Here is a 20,205-nt window from a genome sequence, read left to right on the forward strand (position 1 = left end):
GGAGCTCTTCCAAGGTCCCTCGGGGCTCCGGGGCGATCTTTGTGCGTGCTGGTTAAGGCTCACATAGTATTGCAGATTGGTCAGTTTGCTTCCTTGTGGGAGCAGGGGAGAAACAGGTGCGGTGGAAGTTAAAGGCAATGCGTGCTGCTTCGCAGCTCTTCAGTGCGCCTGGGGCAAGAGATGAAGAATTGCATTGAGCTCCTTCTGCCCATGGACATGATCCCATCCTCCCGGGTTACAGAGGGAATGTGCCGCAGGATGAGCTCACTCAGTAGAATATGTGTTTATACACTCCTGTGTGGTTTCTGTGGCCGTGCTGATCTTGGGATCTCCTTCTGTTTAAAGTCACAAGAGTTATTCCCTTCCACAAAAAGTATGGTTCAATCTCACCAGTGCCTTGTCCTCCCAAGTTCAGCTCTTATAAACGCTGGACAGAATGCTTTGGTTTATCCACACTTTGCAAACACTGCAGTTTCTCTCTAGGTGTTTGTTTTCCTTAGGTCAATTGCTTATATATTTCCTTTGATTTCAAAAGCTCTTTCAGGAAGGGATCACTAGGTGAAAGTAACAAACCTATGAAATAGCAAGGTGTTGTTGAGCATAATTGTTACACAGTCAGTTCAACAGGTCAGTTTCTGAACTCTTGTGAAACTGGACTGGTTCAGTTTAACAGCATAGCATGAATATATCTTTACTGTCTGAAAATCTTGCCCAGGGCGTCTAAAAATGTATTGCACTATTGCTGCCTTTAAGTATACACCCTATATGTGTGATTCTTCTGCATATTCTGGGAATTTACTTTAAACCTCATCACCAATATGAACTTTTAGCTGGAATAAGATTATTTTGGTTGAAGATTTTTAAAGGTGTTTATGATGAGTTAGGTGTGCACAGAGGTGGACAGCTTGTCAGGCTGCTGTAATTTGGTTACATATCTCCTATTCTCAGGTCACACAGGGGCACTTGTTTAGTCCCAGCTCCCCAGCTGTGATCCCTGTGATACCATGAGCTGTCACTGTGGAGTTGCTGTAAGAAGGGAAAGTTGCTTTTGTTGTGTGTAAATGGCTGTTGGGCCTATAGGTTATCTGTAGTTATTTGTGTGTTATTTATTGCTGTTGTCACTCTTTATTTCACACTTGGGCAGCTATCAATTTGGGCACTCAATTAATCCCTGCCTGACTCTTAAAACTTGGTTGTTATTTAAAAATACTCAATGAAAAATGAGATTTTAATGTCCAACTCAATTCAGCACTTTGGTTATTTTAAGACCTTGTTTATGTGCACATGACTTTGCTTATTAGTCTATAGTGCAAAAAATCTTATAATGGAGTATTTTAATCCTGCTAGTGATTTAAATAATAAAGTCTCTGAATTGGAAGAAAAGGTAGGATACCATTGTTATGCATATTAAATAAATATCCTGCTAGTCCAAGGCCTCTGGATAAACTTACCTGTCTAAAGCTACACTTGATCATAGAAATCCAACTTATTTATATTATACTCTCTAAAACTCCTAACAATATTGATTTGTAGAGTATAAGTAACCTTTCTAAAGCACCTTTCAAAACTTTTCAAAAGCATCTTTCTAAAACTCCTACCTAACAATATTGATTTGTAAAGGTGCGTTTGTAATTTGAAGAGTTATTATTGCTAGCTGGTGATAAATTCTTTTCTTTTTTCTTTCTTCCTTACTCCTGCCAAGGATTGTTATCTTTTTGAGGTGTTTTCTGAGTCTGTTAATGTTATTTTTAAATGAGTTTTTGTTTTTTTTTTTTTTTTCTTTCTCATAAGCAACAAAACTTGGGTTAGAAGTCAGACATTTATTTGAATTTTTATAGACTCCTGTGCTCTCTGATTAGTTACTTTCAGAACTGTGGGGATATTTTTGGTTATGTCAGAAAGATTATTGGGCAATTTTAAAAACTCTTAAACTTTTTCTTTTCCTGCAGCCACCTAGAAGAAAAGACACAGTGGGAACATCCTAAGTCTGGGAAGAGGAAACGTGTTGCAGGAGGTTTGTGTTAAACTTTTCTAATGAACTGACATTATCTTACAAACACCTGGTTCCTCCACAAACTGCAACTGATCTCATTTTGACCTCCTAGTTGTTACTGATTCTGAGCTTGTAGAATATGGCTGATTTCAGTGGGGTTTTACCTCACCTGTGATTGTGTCTGTGTAGAGTGATCACTTTGCAGTTTTATGGCTTTCCTGTATTGCTCCACAAAGCCAAAGTGCTAATTCCAGGTTACAGAATTTGTTTTAGGGTGGCTTGTAAAGCATATAGTAAAAAGCTGGAATTCTGTGTTCCTGTTGTCCATCAGATAATATTTATAATTAGATTATATTCTTCAAAGAATGTATTTCATCAAGGAGTATCCCTGGCACAGAAGGAAACCTCATTAGTTCTCATTTTACCTGTCTCCCCCAACCCAACTATTTGTGAGTATTTGTGCCAGAACAGAAGGCAGGCTGTGTGGCAGGACACTTCCAGAGGAAAATCTTCTCAAGGACCTTGGGTCAGTGCCTTAAATCTTCCCAGGAGCTTCGGTACCTGGGGACAGCACACTGTTGGCAAGCCATGTTTCTGTTGGCACTGGTAATCTGACTGTAAGTGGAATGTTTTCACTGTTTTCAGTCAGTCAAAGTGAAATGAGTGCTTTCCAGTTAAGGTTAGAAATACTCTGAATGCCATCTGTTAACTACCTTTGTAGAATCTTTTATATAAGAATTTGTTATGTAAAGATTTGTCATTTTCTTTTATCTGTCCTTCTAACTTCATGGAATCATTGAGGTTTGATTTATTGTATCTCATGCCCACTTGAGGGCTCTGATCTTTCAGCTTTTGGTATGTGTTACACATAACTTTTCCTATATGCTTTTGCTATTTATTTTAGCAGGGATAGATACTGAACTGGGAGTAGTATAGATCTGTTTGTGCTTGGAAGCATGCTTGCATTTTGCTGTTTTTTTTTTGATCTATAACATGAAATAATCTTTATCAAGATTTTTTTAGACTGTCTTTATACTTAATCTGCCAGCCATTGCACTTGTACCAGATCTTCTGTGTATTGTGCTTTCATGAGAGAGCAATTGTGTGTGATTAGGGAAGCAATCCTTCTGTCAAGGTCTGTACTCAAGGGCAGCAGGTAGCTGCACCACCTACAGAAAACAATGCAGAATTCTCTCATCACTCTGAGAAATCACTTAAACTTCAAACTGAAGAGTATTCTAATGCCTGAGAATAAAGTGAATGCTTTATGTGCTTCCTAGATCTGCCATATGGATGGGAGCAGGAGACTGATGAAAATGGACAAGTCTATTTTGTAGAGTAAGTATCTCAAATTGTGGAGTATGTAGAAGGAGGACAGCTGGGTTACATGCTGAGTAGCCTCCTGAGTTATGATACTGTGACAGTATCAGCTGGAAAGACAAAAAGATTAATAAATGCAGCTTCAGAATCCAAAAGCAGATATTGCAGTGTCTGCAAGTTTAGGGTCCTTTTATAGAGTTGCTATAAAAGATAACATGATCTTCTCTTATGTAACAAGATTTTTTTTCTTTTTTTTCCCTGACAAAGTTCTGCCTTTTATATCAGCGGTTCACATGAAGTTCAGAATGGCTTATGAAGTATGTAAATACAATTATTAATGGATGCTGTCACAACTGGAAAAAAAAAAGTTTGATTAAAAAAATAATTGGGATAATTTCAACCAAACTGAAAAAAAAAAGATTTTTGGGAATCTGAGTAGTCCACTGGAATTGTACACAGCAGTGGTTGAAATACATCTAAAATCTAAATGCAGAGACCAGAAGGGTTCAAACAGCTGAGATTTTGTGTTCTTTTGCAGCCACATAAACAAAAGGACTACCTACCTTGACCCAAGACTGGCCTTTACAGTAGAAGATAACCCAGTAAAACCCACTACTAGACAAAAATATGATGGGAACAGTACTGCAATGGAAATTCTGCAGGGCCGTGACTTGAGTGGGAAAGTGGCAATAATCACAGGAGCCAATTCAGGAATAGGTAGGTTAACATGGCACAGAAGGTAAAATATGCCAAACTTTGTCTTACTGCCTACTTGCTTGTTTAAATATCTCTGTATTTGTGGTTTTCAAACTTGATTTGCACTTTTTCATATAAAACCACTAGTTAGAAAGATGTTTTTTAAAAATCCGTGGAGAATTTGGAGCTTATAGGAGAGCTACAGGAAAGATATCAAGTGCTGAAACAATTGATTTTTGTCTAGAAAAATATTGATGGAGGCATTTAACATTATGCAAATATATAAAGGATGGCTGTGAAAGGAAGGGAATTTTATTTTGATGATCTTAGTGGCTAGGACAAGGAGTCAGGTTTGTATGGCTGCAGGGCAGGTCAGGTAAAGTATTCAGAAAGACTTCAAGTAAATTCAGGTAAGATTTTCTTAGGAAGCTGTGGAATTTGTATCTCTGAAAGTAGTTACAAGTGAATTTGATGATGAACTTGTGTCAGGATGTTTTACTCAATGCTCCTTTAGTTCAAGGAAATACAGTTTATGACCTTTAGTAATCCCTGTTAGTTATCACAGGTTCATCAGTCCTTTCAGACCTAGCTTTTTTAGATACCTGTTAAATATTACTGCTTCTATAGTGGGTGAGGGAGAGATTCAGATGACTGTTGATCTTTTGTTGCCTTTTATATTTTGCCTTTTTCTTCGTGATGGGATTACATAATTATTGAAGGTGTCCTTATACAAACTGTTTGGTGGTTTTTAGTTTAGTTCAGAATTTTGACTTAAATGCATTTTTGAGGACATTGAAAAACCTTGAGGATGTTCTGGAAAATGGCAGGACTTACCAATCTGAATTTTCTTGAGTTTTATTTCTTAATTATTTAAGGCAGTGTTACTGCACAGGAGTCGCATGAAGAATTTAGAGCTTCACTGTGCCTTGCAGTGACATCCTGCTGTCCCTGCCTGATGTGCTTCTACAGATTGGCACTGCAGTTGGGGCAGCAAGTGTTGTACTTACCTGTCTCAATGAATTTGGGCTTTCTAGTGAGGTTTATGTTCCAAATTCTTGGTGCAGCATTTCTCTACATTACATCCAGCAGTACAATTTGTTCTTTATGCAACTGTGCAGTCTCTGAACATTTAAAGAGTTACCTGGACCCAAAGGGATTTGCCTTCAGCAGGCCCAGAGCTGCCATTCAGCCTTACTGAATCAGTGGGAGATGTTTCAAATATGGCAAAAGATTAATCCAAGATACACAATGGTTTTGTCAAATTTTTTTTCAATGTTTCTCCCTTAGTTTATAATTGGCATTGGTCACAAGTAATCAATCATATCCTTGCTTGAAATAGTTTTTGCTTTTACATAGAGTCAATAAGTATGAAGGTAGCAAATTTGTGATCCAGATGGTGTTAGGGCCTGTAGAACTCAAAACTCTGGTTTATCACATTGCATTTAGTGCTGCTTTAGTTCTGTGCAGTGTCTGATATTTCCTACCAGTTGCCATAGACCATGGATTAATTAATTGGTTCAAGGGGACTCTTACCAGTTTGGAGCTTATTTTGCAGTTTAGGATTTGAATGCTGTGCTCCACTTGGTGTTGTAGATATTCCCTTTAAATTTTCTGTGTCTGTTGGAGGTAATAGTTTCCTCCCTCAGTATTTTGAGGAGTAAACAATTCCTGTGATTTCAGAACAGCAAAATGTTTTCTTTTAAAGGTAAGTGTAAATAATTTGAGGGAAATGTTGTCCATGAAGTAGAAAGAGATATAAAAATATTGTATCACTTGTTGAGCATTTGTACTCAATAGTGCAAGGGAAAAAAAATAACTGAACCCTTTGATAGTTGTCCAAATGAGTTTCAGTGGTATATTTGAAAATAACTAGCTTTGGTGTCTGTCCATTTGTTGAGAAATGTTTTATTTTGGGATGGGTAGAACAAAGATGAAGCTGTAACTTCGTAGACTGCAGTCAGAAAAATGCATTTTCAATTACTGCATTGCTGGATGCTCAAGATAAAGTTTGGGAAATGCTGAGAATCCCTTGAAAAATGGATGAACACATAAATGATGTTTTTATTCATCCATATACTCTGCTTTAAGATAGCAATGTTAAAGACAGATCAGCAAAGATGGAATGATATCTTAATTCACTTTATTTGTGAATCTAATACAGGGACTTCTATCTTGCTTGTCAGGAGTACTTTTTTCCCTCAGAGTTGAAAAATCTCCCTGAACTTGTGAAAAATAGAGATGCTTGTTTAGTTTCTGAGGGAATACTTTGGATTCCTTCAGCAGTTTTAGGGCTTTAGTGGTGTCACATGTTGCCTCATTGCCATTAACTTAACTTGTCTGTAAATAGGGACACTGTCTGCCCCGTGCTGGTTCTTTTCATCCCTGATTAGGAAAGTGGTCTGTATAATCTATGGAATAGATTATACACCCACTTTCTTAACTTAATCCTTAAAATTGCTGTGCAAAGTGTGAGGGGGAAAAAACTACTAAAAAATTGCATTTATAAACACCTAATTTTTGATTAGCAGCTTGGAAAAGGTTAACAAATGGTTCTGTTCTTACAATACAAAGAGGTCCTAGCAGCTCAAGAGTTATTAGTGAAATATTTTCTTTTTTATTTTTGAAGCTTTTTCTTCTGACAGTGCACTCCAAGTATGGGTGCAGTCCAGTACAGGCCTGACTTTAACAGGCCACAGCTGCAACCAATGAGAAGAACAGTGCTATAAAAGAGTGGGGTGGCTGGGTGAGAAGGGAACTGGAGTTAGTTGGCTGCTTTGTGAAGAATAAAGAGTCAGTGCTCTGAGGAGCTGTCCATGAGAAACACCAAGAAGGTGCGAAACTTTTGTTGTAAGGAGACAACAGTCTGGAGCCCCTGCAATAAGATGACGACATTTTCTCATCTACTTTTCAAGCTCGATCAACATTTTAGTCTGCATATCACATTAGAAAGTTGAGGTAACTTTTGATCCCAGTAAAGCTGGTGTATTAAAAAGAAGTAGGACAGACTTAGCAGTTCAGTCTTGTGCTGTCAGTCCTGGTTTTAAAAACATATTCTTTGTACACTTAAACATGAATAGTGTAAATTGTCAGTTGTGAGTAAGATTTATTCCACTGGGAGGAATTGAAGGTGCAATTTTGAGCGTTGTTTTTCTGTTTAGAGGTCTCAACATGACGACCTAACAGAGAAAGACCTTACTGTGTACTTACTGCTGGTATGAACTGATTCCTGTTCCCCAGTGTTGCCAGTAGAGGTCTGTGTTGCTCTTTGAAAATACTGAACAAAAGCTTATTGCTGTTCTTAGGAAATGCTCCTGTAATTCTGTTGTTTGTGTTCTTGATTATTAGGGTAAGAATTGTGAATTTATAAAAGTGTGTCAGCAGTTCCTCTAGGTTTAATTTTACAGAGATGTGGTATTTTCAACTGTATGTGTAAGCAATCTTAAATGATACTTTCTTAAAAAAAATTACTTTAACTTGGCTTTAGTGTCAGAGAGGCAGTTGTGTAGCTAATATGATTTTCTGACTTATATAAAAATTGCTGTCTGTTTTCAAGGATCATGTATGACCATGGGACTGTGATGGGATCTGGTTGCTGTGTCAGGTGCACTTGATCTAACCCAGTGACTGGAGTGTGTCTGAGTGGTGAAATGCAAGTGGTGCAAGAATATAATGGGAGGGCAAAATGGGTCTGTTCTGTCCAGTCAGGCAGATTCCACAAAGCTGGGTGTTTCTTAATGCTTTTCCAAGATTTTATAACAAAACCGTATTGGTATTCACAACCAAGCAGTTGCTCAAACTTGGATTCTGATTTTTCTGCTAGATGAAGGTCAAAAGAAGCCTTGCTTTTGTAAGGGATGCCCAAAACAACCAGGTTAGGTTTTTTTCAGAGGCTGAAGAAAATACAGAAGCTCCAGCCACAGTGTGGCTTGCTGTATTGCTTTCCTTGATCATGTTTTAGTTTGTTTCTTCAAAATGATTGTTGTTTAGTGTTTTTTTGGAATTCTTTTTTTGGCACTTCTGTGCAATGGAGAAGCCTTAGCCAGGAAAGAAGCTGTGGATTAGTTGCTAAATCAGTGCTTAAAAGATGAGTCACTGCTCCAGTAAGATTTTGGTGTGAGAAGTTACCATGGTTCTTTCATTTCTTGTACAGAACTTCAGTGTTAGCAACTTGTGTCATACTGATGCAAGAGGTTGGGAAATGTGCTTATAATCTATCTCAATTAAATATCTGCTTTATGATATAAGAAATTGTTTTGAATGTCTGGCCATTTAATTTTTATAAATGATAACAGTTTTTCTGTTTTACTCATTTAAGTCAAACTCTGATCATATGGGAGGAATTAAACAGACCCTTCACATATCACTGAGTGCCTGATTTTATGAATGTTAGTCTGACTGTCTTAAATATGTTCATTGTCTTTTGCTCTACTGCCTGGAGTTTCAGCTTCACTTTATGATTTCTTGTATGGTTTTGGAATTTCTCATATTTATTGGGCTTTTAAAAGCATGACAGAGGTATTCTGTGATGTATATTTTGATTTTTTGGTGAATTTTAGGCTCCATGTATCATGAATTATCTTACACCCCATGAGTAGCACTACCATGAAAATGTTGATGCCTGTGTAGAAGTTTTGTTGTTTCCTTCTTAGTTAAACTTGCACTTAGCTATTTTTTTTCAGGCATTTCCTTTGTGAAAGTCCAAACCTTTGTAGCAGGCATGAGTTTTGTTGTACCAGTTTTTTGAGGGAATGGAAGTACAGTGCTTTTGCAGGAGAGCCTGGGTCTTGCATGAAGTGTATTTTTGGCTGGAGTAGACTATTGGGGTCACTCATGTAGAAAAGCACAATTTATGGAGGGCAGTGTGCCTCTGGGGTGCAATTTTTAACTCCTTCTCTTGTGGGATGTTTGAAGCTGTCGGTCAGGGATTAGTATTGATGTACTTTGAACAAAAAAGAAAACCTGCTAATAGCTATTATTTTCAAAATTGGATTAATAGAAGAGGGTTCTCTTTATCTTACAGAACTCTATTCTTAGAATTTATGGCTGGTAATAGTGAGTGAGTTTTCCATGAGTGCCATCATTCTGTTTTAACTGTGGCTTAATATTGAGGAATATTAATATTGCTCTGCTTTACATAAGGCTCCAACTGCTTACTTGTTACATACTGTAAATATTAAGAGGTCCCCTTGGACTTCCTGTAATTTATATTTCTTATTGAGTAAGCTGAAAATGGTGTCAGATGTTCATACTGCTTTTTCATGTCCATTTTGATGAATCTATTTATTACTTGTGTAATGAGTAGTACACATGGTTGGTTAGCCAAGTTATTGAACTTCATCAACCTTGGCTGAAATTCACAGTGCATGTGAAACTTGTTGTAACATGTAAGAAATTACATCTGGGCTAAAAGGTTCAATAATGATTACTGCTTGTAAGGGAATATTTTCACAAAGGGTGGGATTGAGCTGTGGGCCTGTGTTGTATTTTCAGGTATTCCTTTTACAGAGGAAAAACATATTTGTAGAACAGGGAGCCTTCCTAGGTGATACTTCCTTCTTACCTAGAAAGACTTTTCAACTTGATTGCTTTTCTGTCTTTTGAAATATTTAATTTCCCAAAGGCTTTTTGTATTATTTTATGCATACTTCATAGTCCAGAGGTGAAAAGACCTTTTACATGATTGTTTGTCTTGCTGCAACATTGAGATTACACTTTGCATCATTTTGTGTTTTCATGTTTTGAAAACTCATTGTGCTTCAAGAATTGTTTGAATACATACATTTACATTTGTATTATTTAGGAATGCATGATAGATGCTGGAGAGGGAAGAGGTTGCTAAATGCATTTTATTTTCTCATGATAGGGTCTTCTGAAACATGTAGGGGCTTTTCTAGGTGCTGACAATTCTAGTTATCGTCTGTAGATGTTCATTAATATGATTTTTTTTGTCTTAGTACCAGAAATTTTTAGTGATTACCTCTATGCTAAGTAGGTGCACAGTACCCTGTGTCCTTTTTATGCTTCTCATGCTTGGTTGTGTCGAGGTGCTACAAGGTCTTGAAACTCAGGTCTGAAACAGTAAATCCTTACCAAGAAGGAAGGGAAAGGACACAGGTAAAAACCTGGGAAGACAAAAATCAAAATCCTGACCTGATTAAAAGGAGTTTGATCTTCAGAATTTGTGATGCGCGAATTTTGTCTGAATTAGAGAATAAGAATAATACAGTGAGAAAGAAACTGATCTTACACTCATCCTCAAGTCTACAGTACAGAGGTTTTTTTTTTTAAAGACAGTGTGTGATTTATGAAAATAAATTTGCCAAGTGTCACATTCTTTCAGGAGCTCTCAAGGGAAGACCATCAAAAACAAAAGTACTTTGTCTTCCTTTTTGAAATTAGTTAATGGTATTTGCAGTTTTTAGGTCACACATTAAACTCTTATGCCTTTCTCTTGTTTTTATTTTTCTTCTGTGAAGGGGAGATTTTTTTCTTCTCCTTTTTCCATTTATTCTGTTGGCTTCTCATTTAATATGTGAGATCTCTGTAGCTTTATGTTCAGCTACATAACCTCAGTATTTGTGTTCCTGTGACATCCAGCTGGCTTTGATTTCTTGCTGTACGTCTACAGTGTGGATTTCAGTACTTCATCTGTTGCTTCAGAAAACTCCCTACAGTCTGTCTTCAAATCTGAATTGTTTCATAGTAATACACTTTGTTTCCTCTCCTTCAATTAATGATAATTACTTTAATCACTGTTCCTAAGTTCCTATTAATAGTTAATGTCTTCTATGTGTTAAAGATCCTGGTGAAGTTAGGTTTTCTGATTGTTGTTGTACTTTCTTGATAGAAATAATATGTGTGAGAAAGGAACTGTCACAGTTCAGTTCTGGATGTATTTATTGAAATCTTGTTCATGCACTGTCACTCAAGGTTCCAAACAATGAATGTTGCTTAGAATTTTTTCATATTTTTCCCAGGTTCTGTTATCTTTGCAGAAAGTACATTTGGTGCCTCCTCATTATTTATTCTTTATCCAAGCAGCTTTAACACAATACATTCTCTAACTGGATTTCCTTAATTTTTTAATATGAAAATCAAAATCATAGAACTTGTGGGGCATTTTCCCTCTTGTGGTGATTAGTCAAAATGCTGCCTTTTGTGCAAAAAATGACAGTTTAAAAGTTTGTGAGGAGGTTTGCTTGTTCTCCTGTATCACAACCAAATTGAAGGAGACACTATCACATTGTGTATTCAGAGACTCAGGAACTTCAGAGATTCTGGTCGTGTTCCTCTCCTGCCCCTGGCAAGCATGAGCAGCATGTCCTGCTTCTGTACATTGTAGACATTGATTTGTGCTACTGAAGATTTTGAGAAATGTATTAATAGCCTTATTTTACTTATGGAGCAGTGTATGGATGCAGTAAATTACCCACATTTACAGATTATGTTCATATTCCAGTGTAAAGTGGGAGTTGCATTGTTCTGTCACAAGATAAAATATATATTTCTCTGCATGCTATTCTGATTGTTCAGCAGAGAATAATTAAGATATATTAAGAGTAGAAAATACAGCAACTAAAAAGAAAGCTTTTTTTAAGAAAGCCTTATTTGTTTGGGTCTGTGTCCAGCTGTGAGCAGATGCTGAGGGGTATAAACTCACTCTTGCTTAAAGATTTTTAATTCTGAAGGTAAAATTGGATTATTTTATGCCTTGCTAAGCAAAGAAGAGTGCATAAAGACGTTCATGACCTATTTGGCAGCACACTTTTGGCGTCATGAGTGAATGGAGATTGTGATCTGTGGGAAGGTGTCTCTCTGTGTCTGTTTGTGAATTGAGTCTGTGGTCCAGGGAATAGAGCTTGAGCTTGAGACTTCTTGGTTCTGCTCTTTGCATCTGGCACTTTAAACACTCATCTCTGGCAAAACAAAAAGTTGTGTACCTGGAATGTAAGGCAGAGAGAGGCTTCTTTAATAGAATTGAGGAAAAAAACTTGGAGTGTGTAACTGTTATTGCTGTAGAGGATGGTTGTCACTGAGCTCTTGGGTGGGCTGCTGGTGTTCCAGCTGTTAGCAGATAGACTTTAAGTGTCTCCTAAAAAGACACGAATTAATTTTGCTGTGGGAAGATGCATGGCATGTTTTCATGCACTTCTTGAAGGTGTGGCAAAGAGGTCTTCAATTGTGGTTTTTTTTTTTTTTTTTGCCCATGGCCTTACATTGTTATTGACTTCTAATTCTTGCTTGTTATCCATTCTCCTTGCTTTTGTGTACAGACACTTTTTGTTAATACTGTTCTTATTCTCCATCTTTTGTTTCAGAACTCCATCTCCTGCCTTACTTTGTGTGTTGGAAGCACATGATGGATCATTTGAGTTACATAACAGCTTCCCACCTCCCTCTTCCCTTCGTAGTTTAAAGCACACCCAAAGGTTTGCCAGGTTTGAACTAGAGACCAATGAATGCATCTTTCCTGTACTCAGGTCTTTCTGCAGGATCCTCAAATGGCTCTTTTATTATAAAACTCTTCCTTTGCTGCCAAACCAAACAAATTGTCTTATATGGCCCAAAGACAGAGGTGGGTGGAGACTGCCAGAAATCAGGTAGTGTTGTTTTAATTTTCAGTCTGTTCCTTTCCCCCTGATACAAAATGTGAGCTCCTTAGAACAGGACCTGGCTCTGGATGTTTGATTCCCTAAGCTGCCTCTTTTTTTTTTTTTTTTTGTAAGCTGAACTGTGAGCTTTTTAGGACAGAACCTTGTTTTATTATTTGTCTGTAAAATGTCTAGTGTGCCTTTTAAAATCTTTCACTGTTTGTGTAACTGATATAAATAAATATCAAGTTTGTTTTAAGAAAAAAAATTGGTCCAGTTTATGTTGTAGCACTTTCTCTGTATCTTTACATAACTGTGAACATTTCTCATGAAATGACTTTGAGATTAAAGCTGGGAGGATCTAGCACTTTAGCTGACAGCACAGTATGTCTTTTAATTATTCTGCCTTGGATGAAGTATTCCTCTTTATTGAATTTACTTCTTTTATTAACATTGCACTGTTGTACTTGCCAAAAGGAGATTCAAAACATGCAACTAATTTTTTTATTATGTTTAATTAGGGCTCAGCTCAGCAGTACAGAAACCTATGATAGTGTTGGCTAACAGAGGAACAGAAGTGTACTTGAAAAGAAACTAGACAGTTTCTGGCTTTTTTTGTCCATTTTTGCTTTGGTGGGAAAAACTCTTGTGTTGCCAAAAGCTGCTGCAAAGAGCAGCTTTAGAGAAGTTTGTCAACCCTATTTCTCTGAACTTGGAACTTTTTAAAAAAATCTGATTAACAGCAACATGCACAGAAAGTTAATTTATTTCCTTAATAATGTATTCAAGTGTTGGTATTTATAAATAGACTGGCTTTATTTAAGCAAATAAACAAAGGAACTGGTCACTTATCCCATGGCTGCCAAACCTTCAGGAGTAATTACTGCTGAGACATGGAGTGCCCTGAATGTCACAGCAAATTTGACTGCTCACACCTGATCCAGGTTTCATCAAGATGCTGGTTTGATGTTGACTTACATTATGGGCAGATCTGTTGTTTTCTGCTATTCCAGATTTCAGTTAAATGTTTAATTTGGAAGTGTTTATTTTGGAGCAAAAATAGAAGTAGTTAACATAACTACAGTCTAACAAAATATTTTTTATCCCTTATGAATATAAGCATTTATAATTCTGAATAATTTAGGTTTTTTACTAAAATAAAGAATGAGTCACACTAAAGTAAGTTCTGCTTATTTTGAGACAAAGTGCTATTCCAGGTTTCTTTTAAACGGTAACTGTATTTGACTTGACTTGGTAACAATACATTTAAATACACTTTCAGGTGGAACGGTTGTTTCTATTTAGAAAATGGGAAGTTGTGTTGCTTCATTATCAGATGCCTGTCTGCCTTCATAATATGTTACCTGTTACAATGGAAAAAATTGTATACAAACAGAAAAATAAGCTCTTTAATAAATTCTCTGTAAACATTAAAAGATTTAGCATTTGGCTATATTTGGATTTTTTTTTAAATTACAGTAATTGATTTGTGTTAGGAAAACTGGCTACCTTCGCTTGCAGGAAACCACACTGTCATTTTTAAAGACAATCAAAAGAAAACATGAATTTATTCTATGCTTGAAGAAACACTGAGAATAAAAAGTTCAAACAGAATAATCCCTAGTTCCAGATATGATGGATTTAATGTGGTGCATTCCCACTCCAGGGCTCATTCCAGGCTGGAGCCCTTGGCTGTTATTCCAGTGTTTATGCTGGGAAGTGGCTCCTTTGCGCCATGAAGGATCTGCAGTGCGTGTTTGGATCTGCTGTGGGACCTTTGGGTAGCTGAGATACTGATCAGGGTTGGGTGAAACAGCTCAAAGGCCTCAAATCCCAGCTTCCTTCATGTCTGGAGTGAGGACCTTGTAGAGTTGGGTTAGTGGTGTGTTTGGGCAGTGAGCTGGAGCAGATACCAGGTCTGGTTGCAGCCCCATGGCTCTCAGTTGCAGCACATTTGTGATGTATGTGCCTGACATGGTCCCTGTGCTGGGTTCTTGCTTGCTTGCAGCACCATCCATCACAAATTCAGCTTTCTTACCCTCAAATGATGCATTTTAAATTTTTTACAGCAACAGATATTTATAATCCCATTAATTTAAGGGCATTTTAAAATGTTTGTTTAGTCTCGTGCTCCCTTCAGAGGAAACAAGATATTTTGGGGTTTTGTCAGTGACAAAAGCAGTGCACTTACTGTCAAGAATAACTTGGCCTTACCCAGGGTAGTGTACTGCAAAAAAGTGTAAGAAGTGCATAGTTTTGGGTTGGTTAGATGGAAAACAGAACCAATGCATTACTCATCCTGTTTCGTTTGTGTTGGCTTTTTCTGTGCTTCATGCCTCCAAGAAAAACACGTTTGTCCAATTTACACACAAAGGGAGAGGCAGGATGTATCTTTCATATAAAAATCACACTTTGCCATGAAAAATATTAGTATGTGTCATTGCCTTGTGTCTGTAAACACATGGGAACAAAGGCAGCATTAGTATTCTCTGGGAATTGCTTGTTTTAAATTGAGTCTCTTAAAATATCTTAGTGCTTTAGTTGCTTGAAAACTTGCATTTGGAGCAAGTTGAATTTTAAGATTTTATCCTAAATATCTGTACTGAAGCAGAGTGGATGAGGCCAAGCAATCCTGATGTGGAATGTGTGGTGCTTTTTTGGCTGTGAAAGGTGTGAGTTTGTCAATGATGTGATGTTCTGCATGTGCTTGTGTGAGCTCTGTTGGATGCTGCACTCTGGATCCACCAGCACAGGCAGCAGTGATCCCAGTTGCAGAAGATTCTTCTCTAAATCACACCTCAGTGTTGCAGTATTTCAGCCTGAAAAGAATTCGTTATCACTTTGTTTGTAGAACATTTGAATCATCTTTACTCCTGCTCTGAGGAAGTGTTGATCCACTTTCACTGGTGTTTAGGTCTTCCAGATTTGAAGAAATCTAAGTGATTTCTATGACACAGGTTTCTTTTTTGTTTATATGTAGTTCTCTTGAGTCCCCAGAATCAGAAAACAGTCTGTTTGCTGAGATGCAGCAGTTGGAATGAGAGTCTGTTTTGAGTTTTAAAGACTGTTTGTTGCAAGCAAACCCTGTAGGCTTTTACACTGAGAACTGAGCTGTTCAAAGAAAGATGACATCATTGTGTTTCAAATTGTGGTAAAGGACAGCTCCAAGGTATCCTGGAGTATTTGGGCAAAGGTAGAGAAGCTGAAGAAAACTTGCTATTGTCTAAAATGTTTTTGAATTTTTCTTGTGTATTCAAACCTCTTTATATTTGAAATAAAGGAATGTTTTAAAGTGTGTGATGGCCTGGTGCAAATTCTTTACAAAATATCCCCCCTGATTGATGGACTGTATGCTCTCTGTTTAAACAAGAAATAGCTGAAATACTTTTCCATTCAGTGAATCCTTTTCTGTGTTTTACAGAGGAGGTTGCACCATTGGACAGAGCCCTGTTCTCATCTGGTGTGTGTTGACACAGTGTAGCTGGCATTAATTGAGCGATGCTAACTGCTTCTTAATTGACACCATTAGCTGAAAATCTGCACCAAAATTCAGTGGCAGCAGTGACTGCAGATAGCCAGGAATGTGGGAGTATTGAACAATCATGGAAGAAGATGAAGAATGAAATTGAGTGCTAATTTCTGAGTCTTTATGAACAAATTCTGTAAGGAAGGGCTGAAGGGTTTTAAATGTCTCTAGCAAATCCCATATGCTTGTAGCTCTCTTGTTAGTTCTGCTCCCAGTCCTTTAGGTTAGCTGGTGATGTAGAACTGTGCCATAATGTTTATCCCCATGTATGTCTTATTCTTAAAGAGGATTTTCACTTCTGAGTGTCGGATTAGAGCTCGTTCAGCCACAGCACCAGCAGCAAGAGTAGTTGATCTCAGCACAAACTTGAGATTTCCAGGGCAATTGCTTGAAATTAGTTTTATAAAACATTTGCTCAAAATAGTTTATTTAAATACTCCATACAATGCAGTGATTACTTTTCCAAAGTGGATGTTAGTTAAGTATGTTACTCTCCTGTCACATTTGGGGGAAGAGTCTCTTTTATTCCTTGTAATTGGTTGACCTTGATGCCCAAGTCTGTAATTCTGTGCTGTTTTTCTAGTGTACTTTTCCCTACTTTTAAAACCCCCACAACTAGTGTGTAACTTGTTGGCAGTGAGCTGTGCTGTCTCTTTTACCTGTGTTAAGTAGCTCTGCAATAACCTGGTGCTGTGGTACAGGGAAGATTCACCTCTGGAGAATATCACTTGGTTTCTTTTCCAAGAAATAATGTCATTGCTGTTAGTGTCCCCTCGCTGTAAAAAGGCTGTGTCCCTAAGTGGTGGCAGTCTCAGATTAAGTGAAGTATTGAGAAAATCTTTACTTCTTTTGAAGTCCACAGAGTTATTGTTGTAATTAAGGTTTTTTGTAATTAAGAATTAAGGTTGCTCTGGTTCCTTAATTGTGCATGTCCCTTACATAGTTATTTAGGCTTCTCTTTCTATGTAACCCTGCTGTGATTTTTTTCTTCAAGGTTTTACTGTTTGGGTGTTTATGATCTTTGTGGTTTAACTTTGGTGTGTGAAACCACATTCAGTGTGGATTGTGAGTCAATGGTAATTTTTATAGAGAGGTAAGATTTTTATTGATAGAGTTTAAATAGTTTTGTACTTCACTCAATCCATGTGTTAGGCTGAGGTTTTAAAATTTACTGTATATTGAAAATATAGTTGCATTTTGCTGAAGAACAGACTTAGTTTAACACAGTGAATCTGACAGGAGATGTTTTCCAGCCTGCTAGAAGCTAAGGGAAGAAGGAAGCTTTACCTGTCTAAGCTTTTTGATACTAGGGGGGAAGAAAAAAGCATTAACTGTTGCAGAAGAACCAGAGAGCTAAAGCTGTAAAAAGACTTGGATACTGAGGTGCTTCCAAACTTCTCCTTCAGGTGTTCCAGTTAGAAGTTGCAGGTGTATCTGTCCTAAATTAAGTGCAGGACTGTTTGTGAATTAGTTTAAAATATGTCTGATGGGGAGACATGTCAGCACTTCACCTCTGACAACATTGAGATGGAGGTTTTTTAGCACATGATTTCATGTAAAGATCAGAACACGTCTGCCTAAGGGTGAAGAATCACTCTTTGAAGCTCAGAGAAGAGCAAGGACATCCTAAAGCGAAGTGCTTAACACTGCTCTCCACATTTGCAGGGAACAGTTGAGATGGCATAAAATGAACTAAACTCACAGCAGGTAACTTACTTAGTTTATAATGAGTATGAAGTTATTAACTACAGGGGAGAATGGCATGGAATTTATTATTTTGCACAGTTGATTATTTTGCGCAGTGTGACATGGGGTAGAGTTAGCAAAACATCATCATGCTTTGCTAATTAATCTGGCCACCAGCTCTCAATCTTTGTTTAACAATAAAAACTATTCCCAGGCATTTCAGCTAGTTTTTAATAATACAGTCAGCTAGTCAAAATAAGTATTCTTGTGCAAAACAAGAAGCATAACAGCTAGCTAATGGTACATCTTAGATTAGTTACATGAAAAATTCTAGTTAAATATGCTTAAAGTGGAATTAGGAACAAGGGAAATCTTTGCATATGCTGTAGCTGAATTCATGTGCATGCAATGAATTACCCAGGTAATTAAAGTTTCTTGGTGCAGTGAATGGCTTTAAAGGAGATACAGGAAAATTGCTTGGACTTAAATACCATAAGTATGTAATTGCAGAAAATTGTATAAATTTGTCTTGGTGTCTGTTGTTTCTATAATATAAGTTATGTTTTGTGCTGTAACTGGGTTTTGCTGCTCCAGGGTGTTTTGGAAGTGAGACAGCCCATCTTCATAGGCTTTTTGGTAAACAGTTTTTAACAGGAAATTATGAACATGCTTTAAATGTCATAACGCTAAAACAAATGCCTCTTCTCTTTGCATTCTTCACATACTCAGATTGTTGGGCATTTCAGTTTGATTCTTCCTTTCATAGTTGAGGCTTTTCTAATTGAACTCATTAAGCTGTGTTATGCCTCTTTCAGCTAGAAAGCAATTCCTGTCATTGGCACAGTTCTCCATGGAGATGGACACCCAGTGATACCATTGACTGCATCACAAATATGTAGTAGCTCACTCCTGGTAGAAACCCAGGTTCTGGCTCAGTTCTCTGCACTTCATGGGCATTCTGCTCTACCCAAAAGTCCTCATCTCCTGTTTTAAATTCTCACAGATTTTTTCCCATTTAATGAAGTTTACTTTGGACCGACTTCTATGCAGCTTTTCATTAGTGAATTGAATTGTGAAACAACGTTTTGTTCCCCCGCCACAGGTGGTCCTCAGATTGATGACTCTGAGGCCAACTGTGTATCTAAAGAGACCTGAGCCCAGTGTTTCATGCTCTGTCACTTCCAGATGAAGTTGCCAGGCACAGTGGCTGTGCAGTCTCTCTGTGTGGCACATTGTGCACAGTCAAACAAGGAAAGAGCACATCCAATCCTGCCCTTCCAACAGCTGAGGACACCAGTAGGCTGAGAAGTTGAGTCTGTTTTTTGAAGATGCCAAACCTGTTTTGCACAAAATACATACAATTATTGTCCAGAAGACCTGATCAAATTGAGGTGTCTGTGTTTCTTCATGTGTACTCTTAAAAGCCGAGTCCAGGTGGCTCTCACGTCACCAGACTGCAGGTAGAATAGCTGCACTTAAAAAGGTAATTTTATAGCTCTGTGTTGCTCCTGGGATGTGTTTGTGACTAGGACCATGTTTTATCCTAGGTTTTGAAACCGCCAAGTCCCTGGCCCTGCACGGGGCGTGTGTGATCCTGGCCTGCAGGAGCCCGGCGCGAGGCGACGCGGCCGTGCAGCGCATCCTGGAGGAATGGGTGAGTGCACATCAGTGCCCAGCACAGGGCTGGGCTCTGCAAGGTCTGACATCCTCTGGGCACTGCCAGCAGGCACACTCAGCACTGCCACAATCGTGGGCACGTGCCACAGTCTGAGCAAAAAGTCATTTGTCTTATGGGTAACGCCCTGCTCAGCTGCTCGTGCGTGGGTGATGGAGATTTTTCATTCCTTGTGAGTGTGTTGGACTGCAAGGCTTGATGTGCTGTTATCCATCTTTGTGGATGCTTTGTAAGGGGAAAAAAATGGTTGGAAGAACCACTGAGGCTTGGTTCATAGGAAAGGACATTCCAGAACCAAAGTGAATGACTACCCAAAGGAGGATGGGCGCAGTCCTCCAAAAACAGTGTTTTGCCCATAATTTTTCCATAGTGAGAGATTTCAGAGGGTCATTTTTGTACTTTTGAAACACAAGAATTTTTCTCCTTTTCTGAGTTCATCAGGCTTTACACCCCTGCTGCCAGGCTGTCACAGTGGTTTTTTCCTTCTAGCTTCTTCCCACTTTCTTTCATTTTTATCCCATTTTTCTCACACAAACACCAGCTTTTCAGTCCCATCTATTGCCTTGTTGCTCTTTGATTCCTTTACCTGATCCCCATTTTTTTAAAATGATCTTCTAAGCCCTTTATTAAAATATATTAAGCTGTCCTAATTTATTCCTCCCACAATCATTTATTTGCTAGCAAGGATTGCAGGCTACTTTTGTTTGAGCTTGCTGGG

At 37.9% G+C, this 20,205-nt stretch overlaps 1 protein-coding gene across 1 annotated transcript in view; it reads left to right on the plus strand.

Annotated features, from left to right (window-relative positions):
* The window catches only part of WWOX (WW domain containing oxidoreductase), a 475,473-nt gene that overhangs the window by 335 nt on the left and 454,933 nt on the right, over positions 1-20,205 (plus strand). The window contains exons 2-5 of the mRNA XM_005422785.2: positions 1,950-2,014; positions 3,274-3,331; positions 3,852-4,030; positions 19,360-19,466. Coding sequence (XP_005422842.1) covers positions 1,950-2,014; positions 3,274-3,331; positions 3,852-4,030; positions 19,360-19,466 — 409 coding nt within the window. The remainder of the gene's footprint in view (positions 1-1,949; positions 2,015-3,273; positions 3,332-3,851; positions 4,031-19,359; positions 19,467-20,205) is intronic.

Source organism: Geospiza fortis, unplaced genomic scaffold, assembly GCF_000277835.1.
Source record: "Geospiza fortis unplaced genomic scaffold, GeoFor_1.0 scaffold97, whole genome shotgun sequence".
Taxonomy (NCBI): domain Eukaryota; kingdom Metazoa; phylum Chordata; class Aves; order Passeriformes; family Thraupidae; genus Geospiza; species Geospiza fortis.